Below are 16,102 nucleotides of genomic sequence, written 5' to 3'. Positions count from 1 at the left end.
TGAGTAATCAATTTAAGAGCAGCAATGCACTACACGAAGACTCTTCATATCTTTTTCCTGTCTTCTGAAAGTTATTTTCTAGTTCATGACACAGCATTTTCAGCTTATTGCCTAAAATGCTGAAAAGTGATGCATATGAAAGACTAGATGCTGCTTGGAGTTAGTCCTGCACTGTCAAGGAAGTTATCCCTAATTCATGTAATAACTAGTTTAAAACTATGCCCTCATGTTTCTTATTTGCATTGTCATTTATTTCACCAAGTAAAAACAGGGAATGAGGAAAAAACCGTGAGGGAAAACAAATGTGAAAGCAAGGTACTTGTAGAGAGAAAGGAACCAGGTCAGACTTGAGAGTCTGTAGTCCTCTTGGAATTATTTTCACATAACTTTATTTCCTGGAAGAATTTTTCTAAATTATGTGGATGGATTTTTTTGTTTATTTTAAATCTGATTGATTTCATACTGATATTAACATGATTCGGTAGGTCTTTATGCCAAATTCTCACAGCCTGCTCTTTAATATCCTGTTCCTTTTGAACTTTTATGTGTTTCTGTCTCCTCACAGTAGAAAACAAAACAAGGCACTTTCTATACTGCAATGATCTTATAAAGTGCCTTCAGTATGGGTCAAAAAACGCTAATTAAATGGCCCAACACCATCAAAGAAGAGTTCCGTCACCCAGGCAATTTGGATTCCCACTGCTTATATTTGGTGGCTTGGGGCTTGACTAAGTCAGGATTGTTGGGATATTAGCAATGTCTTAATATTTGGTGTTTAAGTTGCCTTTAAAGATTCCTATTTTTGTCTGTTCTGAAAATTCAATAACTATTTCCAGGCTTATGTTCCAAAATATCAGTTCTAGAGGTCAGTAACATGCCCCTGTAAAAGGTGCTGATACAGACTTTGAAAGTCTTACAATGTTGTGGTGAACTACTATGGTTTCTGTGACATCAGCCCTTATATAGGCATTATTTGTAACATCTTTTATATGATTACTATGTATTGTGTGTAGAAAGCAGTGACCTATTGCCACTTTGGCAATAGAGTGGAGAATGGAGAAACTCTGCCATACATGAGTGGCAAAAATTAAGTCTATATTCTTACATGTCTTACCTCAATGGGTGCATCAGCTGCTTGTAACTTTTCTAGGAAAATATATAGTCACTCTTAAAAGCTTTTATACTTACTAAGTTTAAAAGAAGCTTTCTATCTACATGTATGGTAAGTCCATCAGTTTCTTTAAAGCTTCAGAACACCCAGTTTACCCACCGAGCTGAGTAAAAGCAGAGAGCTTCTTTACAAAATAACATTGAATATTGCGTCAGATAAGAATGTACTGTTCACTTTGTCACTAGAGGTCAAATTTTATTCCTTCCAGGGACTGTAGAGATGTAAGTTATAGGGAGACCTGTAGACTTGTGGCTTTATGATTAATCCTCTCACTTTTTTAACGAGAAAATGCCTTTTGTCCGAACTCATCTATTACCAGAGCTTCTGCTAGTTATTGAGGACTGAGCTGTTAGTGGTTGGATGAACCAATAACACAGTGCAAATAAAAATCTTGGTCCTATTGGAATGAGAGGGAGTTTTGTCACTGATTTCAGCACAAATGAGACTCTAGTTGCTGTATTGCTTATTTGAAGTATTTTTCCTTGGATGAGGATTGGCAGATCAGTGGGCTAACTGGATGTATGTTTTAATTTGCCTCACAGTATACTATGCATTTTAATCTCCCATTCTAACCATCTACTTGATCGCAATTTATCTTTGTATTCATGTATAAGCACTGTTTCTACTAGGACTAATGAAAATACTTTTGTCATGGCTGCTAGCTTGATAGACGTACACAAGCCTTTTCTCACTAATCTGAGGGTGTTTTGGTGACTACTTTTATCATTTGTTTCAGAAATAACACTGGTATCTTAATTTACAGAGTCAAAGTACCAAGCAGAAGATGTCAGACAGTCGTCCAGTAATGTTCAATGTTCTTAAAAGAAATAGATTAACACCTCCTGGTAGCAATTTTAAATACTCCAATTTTAAAGACACATGTTGCACTTTAGGATTTCTGGACAGTCAATGCAATGAGCCAGTAAAAGATCCTGATGTAGAACACAAAGAAGTACTGACTGTAACAACTTTATCACTGCTACAACAGCATTCTGAGCGTATTCATCCAAATGTTTTCTTTCCTATGTCATCATCTATTGAAAATGAAATGAGTTCTATCTCGTTATCAGAAAGAAGAGAAGAAAGTAGAAGTGCAGATTTTTTTGAAACCCCTAAAGTGAGTAGAAAAGGGTCCTCACTACGCAGGAGGCGCCTTTTATCTAAGACTGTTCCAGCTGGCACAACTGTAGGATGCTGTGAAAGACAAGATAGTTCTTCAGGAAGCATCAGGAAAAAAATATTCTCTTGTGTTTTAAGCTCTGAAGAAAAACTTTCACAAACTGCTTCAGATTCTCCAAAAGATAAAAGTGACAAACCTCTGACAACTAGCATTTCAAAAACTGAGGACTCTAATCCTGATTGCCCAAAACGGAGACTTTCTTTTTCACAACAAAGGTCTTCTACACTAGATGAGTCTAAATGTAAGGACTCCTTATTACTAGAACCAGAATGTTTATCTCCAATTCAGTGTAAGGATGTTATTGTTAGTAACACTAATGAATTCAATGGAAGTGTCCTTATGAGTGTTAGTGATGGGTTGCTTAGGACCCCTACTTGCAGTGTGTCACCTGAGGCCAATGAGGGTAAGTTCCTGACTTCTATGAACGATCTTGTAGAGAACTTTAACTTTGAAATACATGATACAGATTCTCCCCCTGCTAAGCTGGCAAGTTACCCAGCTCTTTCAACACCTGAGGATAGTGGATATAATTCACTTCATTTGGACAAATCAGGAGACTCATTGTCTGATCATGAGGGTTCTTTCCAAGAGGTCTTCCAAAAACATAAAGAAGATTCCAAAATTCTGGATAGTAAAAGAAAGGCAAGAAAACTCGAACGAGTTAGAAGATTATCCACTCTTCAGGAACAAGGCTCACAGTCAGAGACAGAAGATCGTTACGGCAGTCCTTCTACTTCAGCATGTTTGTTAAAAGAAGAAAGAAACTTTGTCAGTGAAGACCATGCATTAGTTTTAGAAGAACAGTCTAGTGGGGACCTAGTTGTAAGTCACAAAGATCTCTCAAGAACTCCAGCTCTGAAAGTAGTTCATGAAATTTGCTTGCAAAGACAAAGATCAGACCAAAATCAAATACCAGAGAATACTGATGGAACAGAAATATTTGCATTGGAACATGTTCTTGCTGGACTTATTGGCAAGAAAATGGGCCTTGAAAAATTAGATATTTTAACAGAATTAAAATACAGAAATTTGAAACATGTTCTTGCTATAGTTTTAGATGCTTTGACAGTGGAAAGTCTATGCAGGTAAGTACTACTGCTTTATTTTGCTTCTCCCTGCCTGCCCGTCCTCCCCGCCTCCCCCTGCCGAAAACATGTGTTTCTGCAAATAAATTAAAATAACTTCTGGAATAGCAGGTGTTGTCAATAGAATTAATTTGTTTCTGGGGAAATTTAAAAAAATTGTCAACATTAACTAAGTGGCTCTTCCTGTGTAGTTCTAAAAATATACTGTATGGAAGAATTAAAAACCAAAAGAACTAAAAGCTGAACATAGGAATTAGTAAACTTAAAACTAAATCACAGTACTTATAAATTTAGAAAAAATTAAGCTTAGGAAGTAACTTCTTGTCATAAGTTCCCCAATAATGCATAGTACTTAAAATACATTTTTTAGATTTTTTTTTACTTGAGTATTTAATTACCTCAGTTATTTCTAAGTATAAACATGCTCAAAGAATTTTGCTTCACAAGTAATGTTCTAGATTAGTCTTTAATCAATGGAAACTGTCACTCATTTAAAAAAAATCAAGAGTGCCATGTGTGTTATTAGTTACAAAGGGAACAGGAGAACAGAGGGAAGTATAAGGGCATGGATATTTTTAGAACACTTAACACGCATATGTGACTTTAGAAACAAACTTGGTAAGTGGCTTATGTGGAAGGACACAACTTATTTAATTTTGTAAGTCAAAGACGTGCTGTATTTATATTGCAATTGTTCTCTAGGCTCTTCTGTTATTCTATACAGTGGTGCATAAGAGTAAATGAGATGTTTCATAACAATATGGTTAACTTCTGAAGTATGTAGCAGTAGTCTGTAAAATGACCAATAGTGTATGAAATCATGCAAAAATCTTTAATAGGTAGTCTTACCATCATGACTTCTGTACTACTTGGCAGTATGTGAAAGTGGATAATTTTTTTCATTCATTTATTCCAGCATTTGGGAAGTAAGCAAAAACTGGCGTGAAATCATTGTACAAGATAAAAGTGCAGATGAAAGGAGAAAGCTGTACATAAAACACCTGAAAGAAGCAGCTGAGGTAAGGTTCATCTCAAAAGGTAATACTTTTTTCAAGTGTGAAAGAAGATGGATTAGAGGAAAGAGGAAACATCTTGTAAAACTACAGAAAGTTAATTGATAGAGACAGTTCCAACACGAGTATGTGAAGGGTTCTAACAGGAGGATGTAATAGCTTTTATTGCTTTTTCAACTGTCCACAGTTTGAGTACTAGTCTTTCCACCATGTGGTACTCTTTCTTTTTTCTTCCTTTCTCATTCTATCCCTCCCTTCTTGAGAATCCTGTAGGAACTCTTCCTCAACTGATTCTGGCTTTGGATCTTAAACCCTCTTCATACCTTTGTGCCATGCTGTTCCTAATTTTCGATTTCACTCTATAGTCTGCAGTGCAGTAGGACCCTCTCTAGACTACTTCCTAATTATTTTCAGGACTGCTTGTGGCTCAGCTTCTTCATGGTGTACTTACGAACAGATGAAGGACATACAGAACTTTTTAAAGGGCTATCTAGAAAAACAGGCATATTAATAGCAGTATAACTTTTTTAGATCCTCTATGTGTGTATACACACACATTTCAGTGTAACCTTGCTTTAATTGTGACAAAACTTATGTTTGCTATTTCCATGCTTGCATTGAGATGTATCCTAATTCAGAAACATGAGGACCAGTAGAGAGTGCTAAAAGATAGTTAGCTTTTTAGTCTGCTCATGGGACTTTGTTTTTAATGCTTCTGTCTCTTGTTCCCTTACTAAATAAAAATATTTAATGGGAAATACCTGCACTATACATAATTTCCTTTTCTAATGTGCTTTTGCAGAGGGAAAACAACAAAAAACAAAACAAAAACCCAGCTGCAAATCCCAAATGAAATAAACCCCTGATTTGTTTTCTTTTTCCTTTTTATCTTTTTTCTTTCCCTTTTTAAAATAATTATAACCTCTAACAGGAACATTTATTGAAAGCCGAAGACGCTGCCACAAGACTTAATGTTCTCAATAGATCTGCTCTAAGGCCTGTTCAAGCTCAAGCCAGAACTCCTGTAGTACAAACATCAACTTCATACACTGAACTTACACCCAGGAGATGCAGTTCTGTTCCCCATTCAACTAGTAGACAGGATGAATACATAAAAGTAGGTAACTAAGAAACTCTTCACTTTCAATTTTTAGAAAATTTTAATTTACAAGAACTAAGTAGCTCTCTTCTCCCTCTTCTTGCTACAGGTTGCTAAAACTCTGTTCACTGATGAAGCTCTAAAACCATGCCCGAGATGTCAGTATCCTGCTAAATATCAATTGGTAAAGAAACGGGGACTATGTAGCAGAGAGGCGTGTGGGTTTGAGTTCTGTATATTATGTTTGCATGCTTTCCATGGGTCAAAAGAATGTACTAGTTTATCTGCAAAACGGAATAACAAAAAAGATGCTCTTCCAGGAAGTGCCCAAAGCAAAAGAAACTTAAAGAGACTCTAAATTTGTCAGACATCTAAGCCCTTACATTAAATTCCTTTTCTCCTTCTCCTAAATTCTTAATCTTGTTCATATTCTTCCTAAATATATATATTCTTCTTAAATATATATTGAAAGTCTCATTCAGTATGTTTTTGCTGGCTTATCTTGATAACTTCTCATGTACATATCTTAATCAATGTAGTATATTTTTGTTTCTGAAAAAAGTGAACATTTTAAAACATTTTATGTCTTGTTTTACCTGTTGTGTAGTAGCTAGGCACTTACGAACATCTTAAATCTTTTAATAAAGTATCTTAAATGTAGTCTTCAATATCTAGCTTAGAGCACCTCATAGATGTTTAAAAATGTGATTCTTGTCTTAATGACAAATTAAAGAAAATTATAAAAAAAATCTTTTAAATGAGATTTATTTAATATTCACTTTAAGTTTCAGTAAATGTTTAAAAAACATCTTTAACTGGGGCATATGCAAAATATACTTCTACCCATATAAATGATACCTCAAAAGCAATGTATTAGTTGTCTGAATTTTATATCAGAATAATTATTTTGTTGATCTCTTAGCCTCTGTAATGCAAGTCAATAGAATAGTAATTTCTAAATCAAGCTGATGCTGTGTGGATATTGTATTGCACTGTTTTTACAGAGTTTTTGTCTTTACCTGAAAACTTCAGGTGATGTAGTATATATTCACATATGCTAAATATGTTGTTGCATTACCCTTGTTGTTGTGAACTTCCCTTTATACTTAGTCTGACTTCACCTCCCAGATACTGGATCATCATCTGCTTGAATTAAAGGATTATCTGCTGCTAGAAATCATCCCTTCTCTATCTGTAGGTTCAATTAAGGGAATTAATTGATTTTGCTCTTGAACTGAATATGCTGATCCTTTACAGAATAGAAATCAATCTGCCTTTCAGACCTTAAATGATTTTTGTGGTTTGTTTCTTGTGTTTGGGTTTTTTCAAAAAAACCAACAAAACCAAACCCTCAAATGCCTAGCAATTGTAAACAGCTCGAAATACAGGTGACAGAAGTAGACACAGTACTTGTACTATGAAGATATAATATCAACTTTTCTAATTGATATTTTCCTACTTGTCCTTTCAAAGATTTAATTTGTCACAAGCATCCTGCAGAACATTTGTAGTCAGGTGGTATTTCTTCCCCATTCGCTCTCTGATTTTGTTCTCTGTGTTACACTTGTGATGTTGTAATAGTACCGTGTGTATTTGTAGGCAAGACTTATCACTGAGCTATTTTAAAAGTAGTCTGATTTTTTTAAAAAGAGCTCTCAACTAAGCGATAAGCTGTGTATTTGCTTCTATTAATATTTATTACCATATCTCTTTATTTTTACTGTCCGAAAATTACAAATAACTGAGTTGTGGTTCCCTTCCCTTCCTCCACCCTCCCGCCTCGTAATCTGTGGATGTTTAAGACAAATGGAACACAATAATTCACTTCAGGGTGTTCAAGGAACATAATTTCCTACTTCTCATCTCTAACTGTTTTGGTTAATATTTTTAGCATACTTGCTCCACATAGCATTTGGAAAGACAAGGAACAACACGCTTAGTAAAATGCCATAGAAGTTTTAGTGCTAACTTTATTAACCAAATATGGCATCATTAAAGAAGGGATAAACCTGATACATAATCCAGAAAAATCATGTTTATTGCATGAATAAAATTATCAGCACTTTAATTACATAGTTATTTTTGTTTGCAAAGCCATTGCACTATTCTTGCCTGGGGTTAGACTGGTAGAACTTGAACTGGAAGACTGACTTTATATAGAATCTGTTTTAAGGGAAGAATTGAGGGGAAGGATTTTGGGACAAGCTAGGAAATATAGAGGCATGTGTGTATATAGTTTTGTTTTATGAAGAATGGCAGATCATTACAGAGGAGGAAACTGCAAGCAGAAAAATTGCTAAAGTGTTTGATTTGTTTAATATTTGCATTTTCCTAATTGTTTAGAACTTTATCTAAGGTCTACTTAAAATTTAACATAGTTCAGAGAACTATTTGATTGGTTCTTCTATTCTTAGGTATAAAATAACTATACATCTTCAGAGATGTTTAATAGTTTCTATTAAAGGTTAAACTCACATGATTAAGAACTTTCTAGGAAGGAAGTTATGTTACACACAAGAATCTGAATGCACATAGTTCATAATTTTATAATAATTTCATTTGGATTAGTTTTGTTTCTTATAATTGAACTATCAAATAGGGGATGGTAGTAACTGCAATATAGAATAAGTACAGCATGTCATAGCATGTCAGACTGCCATTGGCATCACTGCATTTTACCTTTGCTGAATACCAATGTACTTCACATCTCAAATATATATATACACATATATATATATAAAACTTTAATTGCATTCCTGAGATTGATGGGAGAATTATGACAGACAATCAGAGGATTTAGCTTGCTTTCTGATGTGTGGTATTGCAGTCCAGTCCAGAAACACTTGAGGTGCAAGCCTTTTTTTTTTTTTTGAAAACTTTATCAATAGTTCTGAAAGTATTTCTGAAACAGGTGCACCTTTGGATGGAAAACCATATATGAACTCAGTTTAGGAATCAGTTAAGTATCCTTTCCATTTGAGGAAAACATTCTGGTAAGACGTGTGACCTTATCCAAAGGTTTGTGTTTGCTAATATCTGAATAATTCAGGGAGAATAAATTTGGTAGATTTGTTCTGATACAGGCATTATTTGTTTTTAAAGGTCATATCTTTGACATCTACAGCGTCCATCCAACAAGGACTAGTTTGAGAGGAAAAAATACTTGAAACCTACTTTACAATTTTAAACATTTCCCCCCTGTTTTGGCATGTTTAAAACTTTGGGGGTTTTTCCCTTCTAAATCTGCCTCACAAAAATATCTTATTGAATCAAATGTCTCTTGTTCAGTTATGTCTATCACAAATGTAACTATGTTCTGGTGTTCAGGTGAAATGAGTTCTCTGCTGTTGCCCACTGCTACACCAGAGGTGAGGTGAAGTAAGAAGGCCAGACTTCTCATCTATGGGTAATGCTCCTCTCTGACAGTGATATTTTTATTTTTATAAAACCAGCTTTATTCCTTGACATAAGGGAGAAATAAAAGTGATATACTTAATGTATGGGGAAAGGATAACATCTAATAGAACATGAAGTATGTTCTAGTTATCTAATAGCTTCTAGTAGTTTGGGTAAAAGGAATCAACTATTTCATAACATTTGATTGCATTATTGACAGAAACGAAGTCTTTGGGGTAGGAGAGTGGAAGTAACTTTTTTTGAGTCCCTGTTAGTATGTTCTTTTCTATATACTGTATCCCTCAATTAGTGTCCATCAGATACCACTAAACTACATGAGTCTGGACTTGAATGAAACAGCAAAGGAGAACATAGGTTACTACTTTGTAAAAGCAAAGACAAAACCCAACCCAAACCAAAACAAGAAAACCCTAGAACCCAAACTAAAACAAAAACCCAAATAAAAATCAGTCTGAGTGTCAGGGAGTCTAGGAATTAATGTCTAGCATCTTTCTTTTTCAACTAGGCTGAATTAATTCTCAGAGATCTAAGGGCAGGTACTAACACTTGTAGCTAGCACAAAGAAGATGGATGCAAAAGTGGTCCTGGGGTAGAAATTACAATGGTCAAGACTTTTCTAAAATATTGTCCATGATTACTCTCCAGCTCAAGAGTGTTTCTTACAATTGACAACAGATTGTTGGAAAGGGAGGAGTGAATTGTCTTTCACTCTGGAAGACAGAGATAATGAAATTAATTTTAATGTTCAAGATAGTATTTGGCTTATTTGTTGCTGAAAACCTTATCTTTGCAATCCTTATTTCCCTTCAGACAGGCATGATCTATAGTGGGAGGAGTAATATTGCATACAAAGCATGCTCAGGGAATGAATTTAGATTTCTGAAAGTGATGTTTTGAGCCAGAGCTGTGGGTTTAAATTCTAAAAAGGAATTTTTAGATGTAACCTTTTGCTGTTGACAGATGTTACTGCAAGGATTGTACTTCATAAATCTTTTATTTGGAGCAGCAACCATAAACTTCAAGTGGTCTGTGAGAAGGAAATAGAAATTACTTAAGTCTCTGATCATTCTTTCCTTGGTGACAAGTATGGAAGAGCTTAGGCAAAAAATAATTGTAAATCTTTTGAATTGTTTATAGGCTACAGAATGTTAGTATGTTTGATCACTAACTAGATAAAATGATTAAAAAATTTAGTTTGTCAAATTATGGAGCTCATCAATATCTGTCAGATTATTCTCCTATTCCATATCCTGGTTATTCATTAGTACTCCTTAGGCAATTTAGGTCATTTAGGTTAATTTTAATAGAAAAAAGTAATGCCTTTTCTTTCTGTTTTCATAGGCACATGAAGAAATACAGGAGTGTCAGATTAGAAAGGGACTCCTGGAGTCTAGTGCCAGCTCTTATGTCAACTCATCAAGTTCTGTCTTAAAACTGGATAGAATATTGTCTCATGATCTTTGTTGGAGACCTATTACAGATTGCTCTACTATTCTGTTAACCAGTTGCCTTTTTTTTTTTTTCCCAGCATTGCTATTAAAATAGCTGTTCTATGCATCTGTTCTTCCCCTTAGAGTTTTTTCCCCAACATTATGATTGCGTAGCATTAATACCCACTCACTGTTTATTTCATTGACAGAAAAACTCTGAACTTCTCATCTCTTAGGTACAACCTGTGTTTCATCTATTATCTTAATGACTCTTCACTGCTTCCACTGGCATCTATTCTTTGAATCTATGCCACCAGTATTACAGATTAAACCTCCAAGACCTTGAATAGTAACAGGGATTTATTTTCTCTAGGAGAAATACTTTGACCAATGCATACTAAGATTAGCATTTCTTTTGTCTCCTGCACGCTCACTGTTTTGTCACTAGGTGTAGTACTCCCATGTTTTTCTCTCATAAATTTTGAAAATATCCCAGACTTTTCACATGAATTCTTAATGAACCATAAGTAAATAACCGCATACTTTGTACTACTAAGCTTCAGGCATTTTTTTCTTCTCTACTTCAGTCTCATGGTGATCTAGTATTTGGTGTGATTATATTTTTGTAAGTGCATATTTTTTGTCTGTAGTGAATCTTATAGGATTTTTTGATATAAAACTCCTAGCGGATTCTTTTATCACTTGTCAGATGCCCCAACAAAACCTGACTGCTTCTTGGGAATGCTGGGTTTGTTTTTAGTTAAACAAAAACAAAGCTTGCTTTTGCTTTCGGACTTCCTGAGCTCTGATTAGTTGAAATTCTCATTACAAAAAGACTTAACATTTTTTTTTTTCCTCTTAACTTTGACAAGCTTCTGTACAGTGTTAGAACCTGCCCAAACTTGCCAGAAACCTAAATGCTAGTAAGGCCTTATTAAGCTAGGTGCTAATGGTTGAGTAGTAACAAAACCACCTCTTCAGCTAAAAATATGATGGCATTGTGTTCTAAACGAACTAATAAAAGCTGATGTTGAATACTAGGAGCTTCATATAACAATAGGTCTCTGACTTGGAGACTGGAGCTCATATGTTAAAAGCCCCTCTAATTTTTCCCCTCTGCATTCTAAAACTCATTCTGAAAACAGTTCTGCAAGGATTGTTGTGTCTTAATTCTGTAGGCCACTTAAATCTCTGGCAAATGAGATGTGGAAACTGTGCCTGTACTTCAGCTGCTTCTTCTCAGTCTTGAATCATAGTGAAAAACATATTTCTGTAAGCTGATTAAACTTAGACATTGTGTCATGACTAGAACCAGCTGAAGTAGTAGGAGGACAGTAACTTCTGGCAAAAGAGGGACAGCTATCTGGGAAGCAATGACACCCTAGATAAATATAGTAACACTTGTTAAAGTCATCATTTGGAGCTGCAAGGTTATTGCAGAATTAGTCAGCAGTTGTGCAGTGGTCTTCTACTTTAGCAAAAATGTTAATTATCATCCTAAACTGCTGTTGCCTAAATGGAGGACTCCTATCTCATGTTCACTGAGTGGACACTAATGTTCCCTAAGTACTGAATTTTGTGTAATACATTATTTGAAGCCTGAAGAATGCATCTCCTGGAAATGTCTTGTTCTGCCTGGACTCTGTAGCTCAGTATCTAGCCTACATGTAGACCACTGGGATACAAAAAGAAGTTTTCTTCTGCTGTGAATCATGTTTTCCTGGTCCACATTTTGATAGATTAGATGTTACACAGATTGTGGTGATAGAAACACCATTGGCTTTTAAACATGAGTTTTCATTGTGTTGATAACATTCTCCTGTCTTTGGAGAAATTTTGTAGTAAAGAACTCCCACAAAACATTGGAATTTCAGGTTCAATTTTCCTTTGTTTCCCATTAAGTACTCTGTTGTGGTGTACAAAACCTATTATTGGGACACAGTTATTCTCCAGCCTTGCTATTTCTGTCAATAAATGGGTACTTTTTCCTGCTTCAAATAGAAATGCTCACTGGTGTACTAAATTCCTGTTCTGGAATTTTTCCTTGGTTTAAATACTTGTCAGAGTAGTCCAGGGAGAATATTATACAATACAGAATTGAGAACAAGGAAACAAACTAATTCTTGAAATGCTTTGGTCAATTAGCTAACTTAAATATGAAACTATCTTAATAGTTGAACCGCTTTTTTCACTGAAAATAGTCCTTGATTTCAAATGCATACGTTCTGTTGCTAAAAATAGTTTATCACAAGGGGGCACCAAAGATTTTTCTTACAGAACTTTAGCTATTTCTCTCCTTGCTTTAACCCTTACATGCTAACTCAACATCACAAACACAAAATGTTTTGAATAGCTTAAAGCAAGTGTGGCCGTAATTCCTGCCCCCAGGAGCTGCATATCAAAATCTTCAAGAGAAGAGTGGCATCCTGGGAAGCAATTCAGATGGTATTACTTCTCCTGGGCCTCCTTTATGGGGTGAAGCTGTGCTGGGCACACAGCCAGGTCCTACTGCAACCAGGCAAGATCGTAGAATCATAGACTGGCCTAAACAGTGCCTGCTGGCCCAGCTCCTCTCTCGGCTACGGGCCTGAATTATCCGGCAGTCTCCATGCCAGCCTGGTGTTGGCTACAAAATGCAGGTCTGTCATGGAAGAGTTGCAGTATTTGAGAACTGATAGTTTCAGGAGCTGCCTGCTCTGAACTTACATCTTCTGTAGTTGGGAAATTATTTGATAGTAAAATCCAATCTAGTTTTACAAAGTATGAATAATCTACAAGTGCCTCCTCTATCAGGTTTTAAATGAACACGGAAAAAAAAATCTTATTGTATGCATTCTATTAATACTTAATTGATGTTCTGATTGCTTTAGTGAACAAGAAAAGGAAAATACTAACTTTTTAAACTCAAAATTGGGAAGGGGATAAGTATTTCCACGTAAGATATTTTAAACAATATCAGAATAGCAGCATGTTTTTAGTTTTAGTCTCTTAAATGAAAACTGGGTGAGAATTTCGGAACTTAATGTTTTTTATTCTTTAACTAGGTAGTTCTGGAGTCCAGGAGTGAAACAGGTAGGAAATGAGAATACAAAATAAAGCTGTAATTTGGTATGCTTTTCTAAAGCATTACTGAAATCTTAGGTAGCATCTGTTAGTTATGGATTCTTATACCATTCTTAACACTTGCTGGTTTTGGTTTGTTTGTTTACACCGCCCTCCGCCCCCCCCCCCCTTTTTTTTTTTCAGCTGAATCAGTCTATCAGTCTGCTTCACTATACAGCTACACAAGCAGCCATGGCAGTATAACACAAAAAGGTGGGAACTGATGGTCAGTGGGCTGTACTGTCTCAAACATCACTGTTGCTATTCCCAGGCCTGACGCATCAATAATATACTGCATTGATATCTTAGTTCTTGGCTGGGGAATCCTGGTTTGGGGGCTGTTGTTGACATCTGTTCCATTGTAAGAGCAGGACTGGAAAGACGTGCATGCATTTCATGTTTCTTGTTGGGTATATGCCACCTACTGCCAGGAGATGAACTTGTCGAAGGACATACTTGGCACTGTTGGTGTACGTTATTCCTATCCACTGAACCTTCTTCATATGCCTCTTGTGTTGGCCCCTCAGTTGGCTAGAACGCATGTTAAGCCAAGATCAAGTAACTGGCCTGACTCAAACCAAGCTACAAGTAAACCCTGCTTCCCACGCCCCCCCAAAAACCCAATTGTCATAAAATTTGCTTGCACAACTAGAAGAAAGAAGTGGTAGTAAATTTGCAAAGCTTAAATTAGCATAGCCAAAATGTATTACAAAATATGACTCCAGTTTATCTACATGAAAAACAGAGAATAGACAGTGACAATGTGGTCTTTTGTACACAGTGCCAACATTTCTGACACACCCCTGATAGTGAAATCCCTGTGAGAAAAAACTGTCATAGTTTCTTCTGATACGTATCTTAGCATAGCTTTCAGCCGAACCATATGTTAACTTAGTAGGGCTGCTAGCAACCAACTCTCTCTGCCTTGCTGTAAACTTATGCACCATGGCATTTAAAAAAAAGTCCGGCATTGTGTTTTGATTCTTGATTTCCATATTGTCTTCTCAGAATGACTTTATTTCTAATATACTTCTTCAAACTACCACAATCCTGATAATTATTTTTTTCAAGTAAGTCTTAATGCTCCTTTCCAAAATTAGAAAAGATAGTGTGATATTGTCCTAAGGTTCTAGCAGTTGCCTCTTAAGACATTAATACAAATTTCTGAAGGGATCAGATGACTGCAGGTATGAAGTAGGTAACCAGCATGTATGAGGTAGCATACTAATGCGTATCACAAATTGCTAAGTGGTCCTTCCAAATTCTGATTAACTTTCTGGGTATGCCTCTGTATTCCCTTTATCTTCTCCAAGACCCGTACTAAGCAAAGGGAAATTAAACTTTATTTAAAGCCTTAAAACTTGATAAAACACCTCTTAACTTGTCCTGGTTAGAATAAGATTGTTACAGGAATCCTCGGTCCATTGGTGATGCGGACAAGTTAAGGAGTATTCTCCAGTGACAATCCAAATAGAGACTTCTGTAAAGGACAAGACTCTTCGGTCTTGCCCTTCCTTCTAACAGTCCCCTTCACTAGTAAAAGGTTTCTAATGTTGATAGACCAAAGCTATGTTTATCTCTTCCCTTACTATTTAGCCCTTCCTATTTTCTTTCTAAGCACTTTCTCGTTTTCCTCTTCAGGAATGTTTTCTTTTCTTTCAGAATTCTTTTGTGTCTTCATATTTTTAATAACTGTTTTCCTGGGTGTTTGCATTAACTTTTTCTGACAGCCACAGAACTAACATGTTCAACACACAGAGGCTGTACCACCACAACAGGCAGATTCTGTCATTTTCCTAACACAATAATTTAAGGCATTTAAGGGCCAGCTGTCTGATGATTGGTTTGTGATTTCCTCTCAGGATCTGACTCCTATTTTGGCAGTTCTGCAGTCAATATTTAAATAGGTTTCCTAGCACCTGTTTCCAGGTTATGAGATTGCTGCTTTCAGATGTAAAAGCTAAAATGTATGTGGCAGTCATCCAAAGGAGGAGGAGTACTTACATTTAACTAAAGTTGGATTTCTGGGAAGATATTTAGGTAGTAAAGATAACCCATTATGAAATGCCCACCTATATGTGAGTTGGGGAGTTTCTATTGAAAATTGATGGGAATCAGTTCCATAGCTGCCCTTGGAGATCCCTCTAGATGCCTATCTGAATTTTTTTTTAGTAGTATTTGTTACTTTTTGAACAAGTAATTAATTACGGGAATATTCACAGCTTTACTGTGACCACTGCCAGGAATCAAACACAGGTTAGCACCTAAAAACACAAGTGTGCATTTGGATTTAATAAAGCAATCTGATTTATGTCTTGTCTTTACTTGAGCAAGTCACAAGGAGGACATTTGTTCAGCCAGCAAGCTGGCATAGCTTACATGCTCGTTTCTGTGAGTGTGAAGTTGTCTCAGCAGTTTTGATCTGATTTGCCTGGGTGATGCTTTGAAACACCTTCCCTGGTAAATGTTTGAAAGCATAAATTTCTGAGAAGTGTGGAGGAAAGGTACAATGACAGATTAAAGTCTTGACTGAAAGTTCACCTCTCCAAATGGCTTTTCAGTAATAAGCAGAGGAGGGAGATGGCAGCAAGGATGGAGAAGACCA

The 16,102-nt window shown here is 35.9% G+C and overlaps 2 protein-coding genes across 2 annotated transcripts in view; both read left to right on the top strand.

Moving 5' to 3' along the window:
• PABPC1 (poly(A) binding protein cytoplasmic 1) overlaps window positions 1–16,102 on the top strand; it is a 338,028-nt gene that overhangs the window by 259,513 nt on the left and 62,413 nt on the right. The gene's annotated exons all lie outside the window — the stretch shown is intronic.
• FBXO43 (F-box protein 43) lies at window positions 1,956–5,906 on the top strand. Its single transcript, XM_065629952.1, has 4 exons — window positions 1,956–3,436; window positions 4,353–4,455; window positions 5,381–5,566; window positions 5,658–5,906. Exons 1-4 carry the CDS (start codon window positions 1,956–1,958, stop codon window positions 5,904–5,906), a joined length of 2,019 nt encoding a protein of 672 aa, XP_065486024.1.

This window comes from Caloenas nicobarica, chromosome 2 (genome assembly GCF_036013445.1).
Source record: "Caloenas nicobarica isolate bCalNic1 chromosome 2, bCalNic1.hap1, whole genome shotgun sequence".
NCBI lineage: Eukaryota > Metazoa > Chordata > Aves > Columbiformes > Columbidae > Caloenas > Caloenas nicobarica.
The sequence above is the reverse complement of the archived record's forward strand: the minus strand, read 5'-3'. Positions and strand labels throughout refer to the sequence as shown.

Coding starts and splice junctions, on each gene's coding strand:
- FBXO43 (XM_065629952.1), top strand. CDS start 1,956: ATGTCAGACAGTCGTCCAGTAATGTTCAATGTTCTTAAAAGAAATAGA. Junction 4,456..5,380: donor ACCTGAAAGAAGCAGCTGAG/GTAAGGTTCATC, acceptor AACCTCTAACAG/GAACATTTATTGAAAGCCGA. Junction 5,567..5,657: donor GACAGGATGAATACATAAAA/GTAGGTAACTAA, acceptor TTCTTGCTACAG/GTTGCTAAAACTCTGTTCAC.